This window comes from Haliaeetus albicilla, chromosome 12 (genome assembly GCF_947461875.1).
Source record: "Haliaeetus albicilla chromosome 12, bHalAlb1.1, whole genome shotgun sequence".
Lineage (NCBI taxonomy): Eukaryota > Metazoa > Chordata > Aves > Accipitriformes > Accipitridae > Haliaeetus > Haliaeetus albicilla.
The window spans coordinates 14007614-14022635 of record NC_091494.1 but is presented as its reverse complement, the minus strand read 5'-3'; the positions used below and the strand labels follow the sequence as shown (position 1 = coordinate 14022635).

The 15022-nt window shown below is 35.7% G+C and overlaps 1 protein-coding gene across 4 annotated transcripts in view; it reads left to right on the top strand.

Annotated features, from left to right (window-relative positions):
* UNC13C (unc-13 homolog C) overlaps positions 1 to 15022 on the top strand; it is a 201049-nt gene that overhangs the window by 161023 nt on the left and 25004 nt on the right. For 3 of the 4 annotated variants that reach the window (XM_069798209.1, XM_069798208.1, XM_069798210.1), the window contains 3 exons: positions 7268 to 7356; positions 9591 to 9740; positions 11922 to 12045. In XM_069798209.1, the coding sequence (XP_069654310.1) occupies positions 7268 to 7356; positions 9591 to 9740; positions 11922 to 12045 (363 nt within the window). Of the gene's footprint in view, positions 1 to 7267; positions 7357 to 9590; positions 9741 to 11921; positions 12046 to 15022 lie in introns of those variants that run through there. The other variant, XR_011327075.1, reaches the window with a different exon arrangement.

Below are 15022 nucleotides of genomic sequence, written 5' to 3'. Positions count from 1 at the left end.
TCTAAAAAAATCTATAAAACATTTTTAAGTGCACTTTTCAGTACCTGAGGGCCTGCTTGTGTTCAAGATTTGGCACCATTTCACCAAGAGCTGCTACTCAACAGTCCAGAATATGCTTAGCTTTATCTCCTTTTATATTTCAGAAGACTTAAAAGTGCCTGAAGTCATGTCAACAGTAAAAGGACATAAATGTGCTTCAATACTTTGCTGATTGTAGTCTTTGACTGTTTTGAAAGCTAATGAAGAAATTAACATCTTTTCAAGCTATAGAATCCTGTCTTCTTGTTAAAAAGCAATGTTTATAAGGTGAATATACTATCCTTATTATCAGTAGCTGGCTTTAAGAAAGAAGTTACACATACATCAGCTTTTTCTTGTTGAGACTGTAGTTTGATAGTTTCACAAAACTTTGATCTAATGTGACTACGTTATAGAGAGAATTGGAAAATACATTATTTCATATTTCCACACCCACAGTGGGACACTGCAGAGGTAAGATAGTCCCCTGTGTCATGCAATGAATAGCACCTTCCAAATGAACCCACAGGCTAACTCCATGTTGAGGAGGTTTTGTTGAGTTAGTAGTAGCTTCTTGAAACTGCCATGGCAAAAATACTTCCTGTTCCAGAGAACATGAAATAAATTTCTGCAGCCTTGTCATCATTGAGAATTTCATATCAAACTGAAAAATACATATTTATCATCCAGATGCAGCTATGTTTTTTGTGGTTCCTATTAATCCCCTTTCACTCTCCGAATATTACAACTAATCTTGTCTTCTATGCTCTTATGTTCTGTGTAAAGTACTTTTGTATTAAGGCCTTGGATCCAATGCTACATGTTGAATGTCATGAATCATAAAAACAGCTAAGTGTCTGTAAATCCTGATGAAAACAAGGGCAGAGGAAAGCTGAGTAGCACTTTGTTTACATCTATCAAATTATTTTCAAATCAAAATATTTTCTTGAATCTCCAAAATATTCCATTTTTCTCAAGAAAATAATTAGTTTTCCTTTTGCTCCCAATAGCTTATATAATAAAAAATATAGTTAAAAAAATAATTAGGGTTTTTCATAGCAATTTTCTTTCAAAATCTCTCATCGCTTCTCATCCTTTTTACTTTCCCTTTTGATGTTAATGAGGATGAATTATTAAAGGTGTTACAGTATCAAAGCAACATTTCCTACAAATGTGATGCAACATGCAACCCTTGGAGAAGATTTGGAGATATTTTTCTAAAATCCCTTTGTCATGTACCTTAAGTGCATCTCTGATTCACAGTCTAAGAAAAAAGATCTAAAAAATACATTCAAAGTTTTGTTTGTTTCTCATTAGGGGAGTTTCCTGAAGAAAAGTACATTCATGTTCAATTTTTTGTCACGCATATCAAAGTGCTCCTAAAATGTTTGTCCTCAAATTGGAATACTTATTCCCCTAGCTATTCTGAGACCATAAACGCTAATGGCCAATTTGCCTTTTTGAACTGGTACTTATAAGAAACAAAGCCAGCAATAAAATCTGTAAGCAGTTTCATTGCAGGGAGAAAATAGCTTAATGTTTTGCTCGTGGAGGGCATAAAAATTCAGATGATTTTCAGCAGAATAATGAGACCTATTTCAGTTGAAGCAAAACTAATTCTAAGAAAAATTAAATGGTGTTAATCTCCTCAGTGTCCCATTGTGAGCAGTATGTTTTTCAAACTATGCAGTCAAAATACCACAATCAAGCAGCAGTCCCTATGTTCAGAGTAGGCCTATTGCACATTGCAGGGCAGGAAGCTCTATAAATAGAGAAAAAACTGGGCTCTCAGCTCCCCAGCCATTGAAATAAAATAGTCTGAACAGTATGAGTTTCTTTATTAACTTTCCTTTTCTGCTGTAGCCAAGCAGGATGGGTACTTAAGAAATTATATAAATGAGATCAGTCTGCCATAATAAAGTAAAAGTAGTAAAGTGGGATCCAACCCACTGTCTTCTTTTTAAAAATAAAGTCCAAAATCATGGGAACAGATCATCATAATGTGGAATTTTGGTTTAGTTCCTGTTTGTTTTGTCCAAAAGGAGTGCATACATTGGCACTAAATCATTTTTTTATGTCTGACAAGTTGGAAGCTGATAAAAGGGAAAGAAAAAAAAAGTTAATGCTTGTGTTGCTTTTCACCAGATGGCAGAATATGGCAGAAATGAGTTACAGCAATTAGGATCAAAAAAAGGTGGAAAGCAAAAGCAGGTTGTTTATGCACAACAGTATTACACTGACTGTAGGTAAATCATATTTCCACTCCGGTCAAGTTCAGTTCCAACTTTATATGTAATGCTTAGAAATTCCTACAGGATTCTGTATGTGGTCCTAAAGATTTTGATGGGATGACAGAGGCCCAGACTTAAGCAGAATAGTTCTGAAACATCCATCTTTAAATCTGTAAAGTCAGAGGCCTAAGTATTTAGAACAGTAGCAGCCAAACATCTCAAAATGGAATTCACTGTACCTAGATAGTTGGGGGGGGGGGGGAAGGATGGTGTATGTCAGAGACAAAAAGAACTACTGAAGTGACGGATCTGATAAATACCTGTATCTTCCCTAGATGTACATATAATATGTAAAATTATTTTCTGAACAGAAGCAACCTGGTGGTCCCATTAGGAAACTATAAGCAATTAGACCTGTGAAATTGCAGATAAATGGAATTCAGATTAGAGAAGTTCCATTTAACTCATGCAAAAGTAATTTGCATCTCTGTAGTTTCCTATAGAAATGCTACCAAATTTGCAGTTAACAAGATTATATCCATACTAGCACACATTAAATTACAGCATGGAATAACTCAATCTAACACATTATGTCAAAAGCAGCAAAATTCATCAGATCTTTAATTCTTTTCCAAGGCTTGTATGTGTAAAAAATTTCACAGTTTTAGACAGGCAGCATTTGGAAACAATGATGTTCAAATAGTTCTTACTTATTTTTTTCAGCTGTTCAGCAAAAGTTTTCTCTGCTTTTGTTTAGCATTCAGAAAAAGTCAAACTTCTAATTATCTATTTAATAATCCATAATTAACAGATCTTATGAAGTGTGCCAACAAATTTATGAATATATTCTGTTGTGGGTAAAAATTAACTCTATTATTTAAGAAGATGGTAAAATAACAAATTTATGAACCTAAGAAAGCCAAGCATATTAAGAATTGGTGGAGAAGTATGATTTACACGTTAACAGGTTAATAACATTTACACTACCAAAATAAGTTTGCTGTTTAAAAAGTTCAGATTTTGATGCCTGAGCAACCTACCAATATATTTTAAGACTAGCCTGCACATGCTCTGAACTGTAAATGGAACCCAAGAAGCTAAGGGATAAATGGTCTTTTCTCTCTTTCAATGATTAAATTAGATATGGCACATTAATGACACTGGTCTTTTTTCCCCCAACAATGATCTGCTCAGTGAGGGCTTTTTTTCTTTTATTTTTCTGAAAAATTATTCAAGCGTGGTTTTTTTGGTCCTTCTTCATCAAACTCTATGTAGCAGGTGAAACTTGAGGAGAAAAAGAAAAGTCCACAATACTGTAGCTATTTAATTTTCATATATGTATATCCCTATATGACATCTTCTCAGATGCTGATCAGCATTGCCTTTTGTCTCACTGTCATCCTTTGCTTCTGGCTGATTGCAAACTAGAGTAACATTAGGGCTAGGTTAGCCCTGTAATTTGTCACTTAACCATATCTGGGTGGCTGAGATTTCTGCAGCTGAGCATGTTTGTACCTATTTACTTAAACTGCTACTAGTAGGAACTAGTATGAAGAATTATAGGTTGCATTTACCTAAGTTCTTATACACTTCCCTTCCTATAATAACTCTGAACTATCCAGAAACAGATTGGGTCACGAAACAGAGATGGTTGTTTTTATTGTTACTCCCTTGCTAGTAAGTAATCTCAACCAAGTCAAGAATGCTGAGGACTTCTTCTCTCGGTCACTGGAAAGCTTTACGTAAATGAATTAATCTCTTCATCACTGATTTGCCTCACTGGGAAACTTACCTCCTTTACAAAGTGGTTTTGAGAGCTATGTGTTACTGTCTCAAGTAGTGAGTGTTGTGATGTCAACCTGCTAAGTCTTGCAGTTTGTCAACTTCATTAAGCCAAACCATTTGCACAGTGCTATAGTGCATTTCCCACACCATGCTTTCCTGAGAATAAGCAAACCTGGTATGAAATGTGTTAGCGGGAGTTGTTCAAACCATTGCTGAAATAATAGATCCTTCTAAAGCACAAATAAGATTCCTTTTGGAGCTTGTTGTTGCAAAACTATGATGTTTTTGCACAATGTAGTCATGTTGTGAACTACAGCCTTTTAGAATATTTAAGAAGGAGACAGTAACCCTTCCTGCTTCCACTGAAATATTTTTTTTTCCCAAATGTTTTGGTTTTTACATAAGGCATCATAGCTGAACATACTTTTCATACTAAAAAAAAATCAATTTATTAATTTATATAAAAAAGATAAGATATACAGAAGATAATCCACAATAGTTAGTGTCTGTGATGTGGAGAGGTACCAAAAGCTGATTTACCTTATCTCCACTGTACAAGGCCATCCTAAAACCATCTTTACCAGTTGTGAAGTCCCCCCAGAATTTCATAGTATAGAACCATCATAATAGTTCCCATCTTTGCTGTACCGTATTAGAAAAAAAAGCCGGTCATGGCTGTGGTATATTTGGATGATGCCAGTCAAGGGCTGATGCGTGAGGACCCTCTGATTTGCCCTGCGAACTCACTAGCACATAGAGGGCACATGGTAAAATAAATGAAAAGTGCACATTTAAGTCCTGGTGAGACACTCAAATTTTTCCAGCAGTTAAACAAAAATAACAATAGCATTTAAAAACCTTGCTAACATATTCTTAGTCATCACAACACCACCAGGTGTCTAATACCTGGATGGTCAGCCCGCATACCTCTTTATATTCCACTCCTCCCTATGACACTGCATTAATAAGCATGAGCATGTGTATACACAAGGCTGGATGTCCTGCTAGATGCTTCCAGCTGTGCACACACAAACTTGTTCATGCAATTTGTGAGCACAAAACCCTCTAAAACATCTAGCACTTGCATGCACGTTTCTATAATGTGTGTTATGTCCACAATCTGACGCTGGTATTTAATCTAATTTTGGCCAGACTAAGTCCATTTCAAGGTAAATTTAGCAAATATATAATGTTTTCTGGTTATCACAACAACCTCTGATAGAAAGTAACTACATTGGCCTTTGTAGTCCCAGTAACGAGATGATTCTCTAGCTTGTGCATGATCTGGTAAGAAATTTTGAGTCTTCTGCCTGCCTGGTATTTTTTGCTTTCTCTGATCTGTAACATGTTCAGTGTGAATGCTTGTATGTTCAGTATTTGTTAAATATTAATATTCTAGTGGTCTTAAATTTGTGTTCTGTATGTATCCCACCAAAGGGGGCAGTATATTTCCCTAGTGAAATGCATTTCTTGGAAAAATCTTTGCCTTTGTTAGTAAACTCCAGCTTTGTTAACTAATATAGACATTTCAGTAAAATTATCTTTTTTTTATCCCTGCTTTTCATACAAAGGAAAATAATCACTTTAAGTGTATGAACTGTCAGAGTGTATCTGCCTAAGTGTATCTGTACTAAGACATGAAGTGGAGAAGCAACAGAACTTCTCTCAATGCAAAGTAATTAAAAACTAAATCACTAAGTAGTCATAGTGTTAAAATATGAGCTTTTCAGATTAGAAAAGTGTTACACATCACTGAATATCTTCTAAAGGATGTGTGGCAATTCCCCTTGTCACTTATTTCAGATTCTTGTCAAAAACTGTAATGAAAATCTTGGATTTTCTATGCTTTTAAATCACACATAACCTCTAAGGAGAGAAAGGATGGCCTAAGGTTAGAACACAGTAGATCTTTGGGGGTGTTTCAGAGTTTGTTCTTTCTTTACTTTGCTTTAGAATTCCTGTGTAGTCTCATGTAAGTTATCCAATGTGCTGTGACACAGCTTCCCCTTGTCTCTAAAGTATGATTAAAACAGCTGACCTACGGCACCATAGTACTCTGAAGCATGAGATAAAGAATAAGCACTAAGCACTACTCTTGCAGTTGAAAGATATGAAAACACAAATAGAGACAGACCTGATTACATATTCTAAATGTGTGATTTCCTTTGAAATTGTCAGAAGATCTGTTTCTGACCTTACTGCAGAACAGAACCCAGAATTTGAGGATTATCATTGAAAATCATTCCTTAACATTGTGATGTAGATAGCTGAAAGACCTGGAACATCAGTTATTAATTCACATTCAGCTGTTGATCCTGATGATCATCAATCATATCCCACAATGGACTGTAACTATTTTCCCTAAATGCCAAAGCTCAAGGACACAAAAAGCCTTATCTTTTTAAATTTGAAAAAGAATGCATGCCAAATAAAAAAGCTGCTGATCAATATCAACGGAGTACCTTTTTGATTAGATATCTATGCATGGATCCCCATCCCTGTAAATGTTAAACTATATTTCTGCCCCGCGTTCTCTTTTTTCCTATGTTTAGAAAACCTGTATCAGAGGTACAGGAGCTGTTCTCCCTGTGCATCACAATGCATTGCTCTGTGCTTGAATTATGTATGTCTTAATGGCTTTTAGAAACAGAAGTACTGAAATTCAGTAGATTCCCTTCCCTCATACTATATCAGTAGAAGCAGCATGGATAGTCTTCAAGTCATCTTTTTAAGTGCTGGTTGTTCTACTTTTACACTGCATTAATGGGAATATGGAAACATCTTCCACACAAATCACAAAATTTACCAACAGTGGTGAAATGTACAAAAATAATTAAAAGGTAAAAACATCTGCAGTATTATCAACACAAACACTAACTTCTCATGCATCCTTCTCTTGGTATGCCTTGTGAATACCATTTGCCTGCTAATCGTAGTTCTATTCTTGTGACTGCCAGCACAATTTGCACCATCCCATAGAAAGCTGTTGATTAATGGCACAGTTTTGATTTCTAACAATATAATTCTTCATTATTACAATCAAATATTTTCCTTTAAATGGTAATTGGATTTTTAGGCCTACTAAAGCAATCCTGTGTTGTAACAGGTGTTTCCACATTTGATTTTCCATAGTGCAGTGTATCGTTGCATATAGTTCCTAATTCATTAATTGTAATGGAAAACCCAAAACCATAGCGTATAAGTAAAATATAATATTACTTATCTCTTTGCAGTTGGATCCTGAAGCTAGTGTTGTTCTAAAAGAACTTCAGGTGAAACTTAGCAATGTATTGGATGAACTCAGCGTAACATATGCTACAAGGTAACAAGCCTATTTTACTGCAAACCTTAGAGAAATATTCCTGTTCAAAATCTACCTCATTGATTAAGTCTGGGTGGTTGTTTGGATGTCCTGAGGCACAGCCTGCTTCTGCCCTGATGAAGTGGTGTGCATTTGTGTGTGTGTGTGTATGTGTTTGTTTAGACTCTGAAACATACAGCAGTAACCCCACTGTAAAGAAAACTGAAAATGATCTGTGGGCATGAATGGGTTACAGGCTGATAACTTTTGTTCTGCTTTTTGGAAAACAAAAATTGCTGGTTTTTTCTTGCCTGATGCTGTGTTAAACTTTTCTCTCTGACCATGTTTATGTTACTTCCTGAGACTGACAGCTTTTTCGAAGTGACCTGCTTCAACCAGGGATGACTGCCTACACTTAGCCTGCTTCAAATGGTCACTGTGAATGGCCACCTTGGGTAATTTGCTTGCCTGTGGCTCTACAAGAATTGTCTCATGATGAGCCTTACTCTCAAAATCTTTTATTAATCAGAGTGCACACTGCAGTCTTGAATGAGTATGGTGCTGTGCCTGTTCTACAAGAAGTTGCAAGTTATTTTTGCTTCAAATTAGAAGGGAATCTAAGAAAGAGGGATTACTGCTGTAGTGGTATTCATTAAGTGAAGTCTGTAGTTGCTTATTTAATCCATTGATGAACCATCTGGGTGAACAGACTTCACTTTTTCTGTTGCTTAGTTTGTCATATTGTCTTGCTTTATTTTTGCTCCCAGGCCCTGGTTCTCTGATCATTGACAGTGCATAAATATTATTTCTTTCCAGGGCTTCTTTCTGAATGAGCCAACTAGGTTTCTGCAAAAGAAAACCCAGGAATAGCTCAATCTAGGATATGCTCCAGACAGCTAGAACATTCCTCATGGGTCAGTTTATTGCTAGAATTTGTGAGGTTAACAATATCAGAAAGATTGCTAATGTCAAGAAAAGCCAATGCATTATTTTGGCTTTTATTAGAGGGACCGGTCCCAAGGATTTACACGAGCAGCTTCAATAGCAGCTTCATGTTGATTTCATCTAGGGCTTTGAAGTGTGTAGGTCAGTACACATCCAAGTGTACTTAGAAAAGTTTCCAATTTTTCTAGTGTTTTCACATGGAGATTTGCATTCTCTTTCTGTGATTAGCCATGTAGCTGGAACAGCTTACTGCCTAATTATAATGTTTCTTTTCTCTCATAGTAAATTCACTTTCTTCAAGTTAATCTCTGCCATTTATCTTTTCACATTAATAGGCCTGGTATATTTATGGCCTCTGTTTTGCATTTCTAATCTAATGAATTAATCCTAAACCAATTCAATTAATCATAAATCAATTCATAAACCAAATTACCGTGTGTGCAGAGCCTTATTCTGCCTCTGAACTGTTGACTGATTAACTGCTGTTGTGCATTGTTTAAATATATTGACTGAAGACTGTATGACATCAATGACACTAGAAGACTGCCAGACAATGGCTCAACCAGATCAGTTAGGAAACAACAGTTTTCAGAAAAGCTGAACAGATACAACTTGAGGAGCAAGAATCTGTTCACACTCACCTTGAAGTGGAAAAGATTCCTTCCAGGAGGAAGAGTCTAATTACTTCTCAGTGTGGTTTTTTGTGAAAGAATATTTTAAACAGTCCAAATGTTCTAGCTCTGTCTAGTTGCAAAGAAGTAAGCAAAGCTTCTGACAGCTCTGACTCTGTGTGAAACCCAGGAAGAAGTAAAATTGAGCCAAATGGGGCAAAATCAGAAGTTTTATGTTTGTCCTCAAGAAGAATACCAAAGCTTAGTTCATATAAACCACCAAGAGAAAAATAATTTATAGTCACCTGTTCTTGTTGTCCTTTCACACCAAAAATAAAATCTTGAGAAGTTGTTGCTAGCTGGTAGTCAATCATACCCTAAACTACAGATTCTGATACATCTATTGCTTTCAGAAAATAATTACTTGGCACCCCTACAAGGGCATGAAAAGCATAATGACAGAACGGAAACAAGGGGGTGAAAATCAAAACAGTACATGAATTAGTTATATGAGCTATAATCCTGAGGATTATAGCTTGAGTTACTTTCAGTCTGTAGCACCTGCAGTATCTTGCGTTTGTGAACTCTCCATCATTGCAGAAAAGATTTAAATCTTGTTGAAAAACCTCAAGCAAAATGATAAATGTTGCTTTCTATCCCAGAATTCTTTCATTCTCTTTTTTTTTTCCCACCCTGTAGTTTCCAATTTATTATTGAAGACTGTGTAAGACAAATGAGCAATGAACTGAATCAAATGAGAGGAAATGGGAATGCAGCAGCCAATAAGAACAGCGCAGCCATTGATGCCGAGATTGTGCTTCGGCCTCTCATGGATTTCCTGGACAAAACGTAAGTGTGGCAGACTGGTGTGTGTGGCAGTTTAGGAACTGGATGCTACACTCAAACATACTTAGTTTTACCCTGAAGCATCATTAATACCTAGAAACACTCCATAATATTTTTAATATTTGTAGTATTCACATGTGGGCAGAATACTGCGCTTAACCTGTTTACTTATACTAAGCAATTTCTATGTAAGCTACATATTTGCCTTTCTATTTCTTGTCACCTAGTATTCCCCTGCTTATTAATATGCACTTCTGTGTCGCCAAAAACTTGGTCGTCATTTAAAGATTTAGAGAGCAACTTGACTTTTTTCACTTGGTAAAAAGCTAAATTTTTACATAGTCCTGCAAACTCACTCTGGGCCCTGAAAGTAAGGGTATCTTATCTTCTCATCATCCAGCAGCGACAGGATAAGCTGTTCTGATTTAAAGAATTGATTTATAACTTTTTTTTTCTCCAGGGCATTACTCCACATGCTTATTGTTTCTAAAAATGGGACTGATGGGCTTGCTACCTTAGAAACACAACAAGAATCACAGCTTCCTACTGTACATATGCATAGCCAAAGTCTAAAAGTCATTGGCATAAAGGGTGGGGAGGGAACTGAAAGGGATTTTGGGTTTTCTTTGGGGGTTTAATTTTTCTAGGCTTCATTTTTGAGGGCTTTGGCAATTAGATGAATTTCAATGACAGCTGGCAACAGGCAAATGCTTGTTTAATGTATTTGATAAGATTTGACTATTTATGCAACACTGTCAAGTGCAGTGCCTGCATTCCTAGCCTGGAAAAATTTTTTAACTGCTTTATCTATATGTCAGCCTTTTATTTTTAGCAATTTACCTAGTCCTATGCGTTAAGTTACAAGAGGGGTATGTGCTGCTTTTAAGCAGTATGGGTTTAAATTTTAGTTATCTTTGAGTTAAGATGTTTACTCCTAGCAGAAGTCTTGAAGAAAAGCCAAAATGTTTATACACTTACATGTGCAATCCTAAGCTCATCATTTAAAAAAATGGGTAAGCTGACTTTTGCCCATCAAGTTCGATTCCAAATTGTCATTTCTCAAAGCTGTCTTCATAGCTTCTTAGAGATTTAATTGAATAATGGCATAATGGAAACAAAAATGGGTTTTAAATTACTGTCTGAATAGAAAATATTCCCCACCGCAGGAATGTTAAATGGAATTTTAGCAAATGCTAAACCCATGCACAGAAAATAAAGATGTGAAATTTAAAAAAAAAAATACTGATAGGGAATATCACCTTTCTTACAAATATCTATTTATAATAGGAATACAAACATACCACGTTAATATGATTTAGGTTTTAGTTATTTATGCTTTTATTTGTGTGCTTACTAAGAGTAGTAAGAGATGCTAGAAATATGAATTGGCATGTTTATGATGTGATATCTATAATGACTTTATAATAATCTTTTTTTACATTAATAGATTAGACATAATTCTGTAAAATTGCCCATATGTGCATTCGCATGATATTATTTTGAAATATTTTTTCCTGTGTCTGAAAACTGTAGCACTTTATTCATGAATCATTCATGATAATACATACAAGATGGTTTACGAATATACTTTCAAATAAAGAAAAAAATCTGTCTAATTATATAGAGCCTCCAAAAAATTAATTTTACTGTTAGTAATAGATAGTATGATTGCACAGACATGCCAGTATGCAGAAATAAATACTTCCAAATGGTAGTCCTGAATTTGCATTAGCTATCAACACCTAGTCCTACATCACAGTAGAAATGTAAGACAACAAGGGAGACGTTTGTTTTTTATTTTTAAGACATAAACAAATTATATAGCAAAACTTTAATTTAGGGGCTTGAGAGTGCTAAATTCTATCATCCATCAATCTTTGTAACTCGTTATAATTTTGCATTTTCAGTAAATATACATCACTAATATATTAAGCAGTAAATTGTATAGTGGAGATACACTTCAAATTTTATATATGCATATATACTTTATAACCTGCAAATCAGGTCTTTTTTTACCAAAAATATTTACTGATAATATTGCAACATAACTAAGCCATTGAGAAATCCTTATTGGTAGAGAAAAGCTAAACCATAGTGGCCATTAGTCTGCGAATATAGTGATACCACACCTCTGAAGTCTTAATGCTAGTTTTGGAGACTGGTTTGTGTTTTGTTTTATTCCAGTTTAACTGTCTCTGCAAAAATCTGTGAGAAGACAGTTCTGAAACGAGTTTTAAAAGAGCTATGGAAGTTAGTCTTGAACAAAATTGAAAAACAAATTGTGCTTCCACCACTGACGGACCAAACCGTAAGTGTCCCAGCAGTTGTGTGCACACGTTAAAAAGGATTGTAATAACGTGCTTAATCAGGTGTTTGCCAAGGGGTCTGATGCTATTCTTTTCTGTACATTGACCAGAAGGAATAATATATTGACTGTATGCAATGTGTTGCTCTCCAGTGTTTCAAAGCAGTGTAGCTAGGTGAGGAACACCTTGCTCTTTCCTATACTGCCTGCTCCAACTCGGAGCAGTTTTTATGAATGCAGTATAAAAGAAGCCAAATCACTGACTTTGTAGTGTGCTTTCATATAAAGGCTTTCAGGTCTGATTTCTCTTGACTTCATCATGCACAGTAACACCACGAGAGTTCCTTGCCCTTCCCAGTTGCACCAGAAATTCAATTGCTTCCATTTTTACGGCTCCCAGAAAGCCAGGAATGCCCCATCCCATCTCCAGTCCTGCCTGCTGTGCCATTCCTCACCTTGAAGCAGCACTTAACGTTGGGAAATTTAAGCCAATTTTAGCTCTCAAGTTTTGGGGTATTTTAATAGCAGACTTGGTAGGATGTCCTCTTTGCACAGGACTGCATTTAGAGCTGGACAAAAAGAGGGAAAGCAACTGTAAGTTAATACAGAAAGCAGTGCTGCTACACACAAGACCAGTGTGGGTGATGGCCTGACATGAACACTGAGTGGTGACAGAGCTGAGGGCACTGGTAAAATCCGATTCTGTCTAAGGATGGAAGAAAAAGAGCCTGGCGTGGAGTGCCTTTTTTTAATTGTTTCTTGCTTTTTTGAGGGACTGGCTTAACATAAATGTTAATTCTTCTCATTTTCAGTCTTGTCTAGAATAAATTCACCATCTTTATGACAAGCTAATCATGACATTGCCATAGTGTGCCTTTGGGCAACTTTACTGTATACATTCTATGATATCAGTTAAGCTGCTAAAAATCTATTGGTCACTATCCATATGTTAAAGACATATCATTAAATCATATTACAATGTATTAAAGATACATGAAAGAATATTGCTGGAGAGGCAAGAGGAAATCTAATTGAACTTGTACAAATGGTGTTAAGGTAGTAATGAAATAACCTGAGCTATTAAAAATTCTAGACTACAGCTAATCACAAGATCATAGCCAAGACTCCATTCACTGGATTTGTTCTTACTTACTATAATACTCATTTACTACACGTAATCAGAAACAGCCTCTCTTTCAATAAGTGACTGTATCAAATTTATATTTCTGAAATTTTTAATTTGCTTTTCAAACATTTTGATACAAATTTTATCTGCCAATACTTAAGTAGCATTTAAATTGGGTAACTGCATTTCCCATCAGGCGTTAGGAGCATTTATTAGCTTTATGCAGGATCCGTTGTTACACTGATTCATAGAACAGCATGGTTCAGAGTTAAGGGGGTTTTCTGTTGCTTTTTTAATTGGTTGCCAAGAATACAGAGTTGCCTGTCAAAGACTTAGTAAGCCCACCTGGACAATAGCACAATATGTTTCAGTTAGAATAGTAAAACATTTTTTCAAATATTTCCCCCCAAGAGTTTCAGTGTAGATCTTCATTTAAAAAATAATAAAAAGATCTTAGTCTTTCAAGCATAGTGAAAGTAACTTTTGACTGCCAACTGAACACAGATTTCAGTTCATCTGTCTGAATCTGCAAGCACCTCTGTTGTCCTTACTGATGCTCTGAAATCACACCGACCAATAAGCTGTGACACTGATGTTATAGCCCATTTCAAAAAAGCTTATTCCAGTCTTTAGTTTAGCAAGTTGATACTTCATTAAGCTATGGGTGTACATCTGGAATGCAAAACTTCTGCATTTCAGGCAGAACACAGAAAGGGTTGTGAAGAAGCAGAGACAAGGACCCCTCCTCACCCCTCATGTAGAATGAAGAGTCTTCTGGATGGACGTTAGATTAGTTAGTGGCCAAAGGTAAGAAGGCTTCTATTTATCAGCCAGTTACTGATTAAAGGCAGAGACTGTGCCTATGATTCAAGACTCTTTAAGATCATTTAAATAGAGGCAGCCAGGATTACCGCAAGTGCTTTGCGCCCATTCTTCATAAAACTGAAATGACCCCTGCTTCTCCACACACACTTAAGAAACGTGAGCCTCCTACTAGAAAGTTGTCTACAGCATATTTCTTTCCAAATTTTGTTCAACATTTCTGTAGTAGAAGATACAATATCTTAAATATATAGTCTGTAATGACTAAGGAACATGAAAAATAGGTACAAAGATGACTGGATTAAGCTTTCAGAGTGCTTGCAGTATCACATGTGTATGCTACGTTTCACCAGCTGTTGGGTTTTACTAGTGGTAGCCTCTATATAAAGTGTCCCAGTTAGCAGGCATGGTGAAAGGTGTATAGCTAGTTGCATTTATTTTGCTGCTTCTATTTACTACTGAACACACAATTAAACAAAATCAATAAAAAGTAGGATATTGTAAGAGAGATGTTTCCCTTTTGGAGCCTTGAATATTACTTTTTTCTGAGGGTGAGAGGCACAGGCATTAGGAAGCAGGGTGTTTTTTTTTTAATTTTCATATTTATCTTATCATTCTCACTACTAATAAATAATGAAAATTTAAGCTAATATTACATCTATTGAAATTGGACCATACAGAAGCAAACTTATTTCTGGAAACTGAAACCTTTTGGAACAGAAAGTCTAATGAAAAATTGTTCTGTATTGTGCTATGTAAGTTGGACTGATTTTTTTTTTTTAATGAAATCCAGATATTCAGAACTATGTCTTGCTGAACTGCCAAGTAACTGCACTATTAGTTATATTTCTTGGAGTAATTGTGATAAAAAATGTGAGCATGGAATTATAAGTAGGATTCTGTTTGTCTAAGGCAAGCATGTAGGCATTGGCCTTTGTTATCATGCTGGGATTTGGCTATTGTAAAATATTGGTTTAAATTCATAACACTTTGATATCTTTTCTTCAAAAAATGGCTTTGGCTTAACAGTAC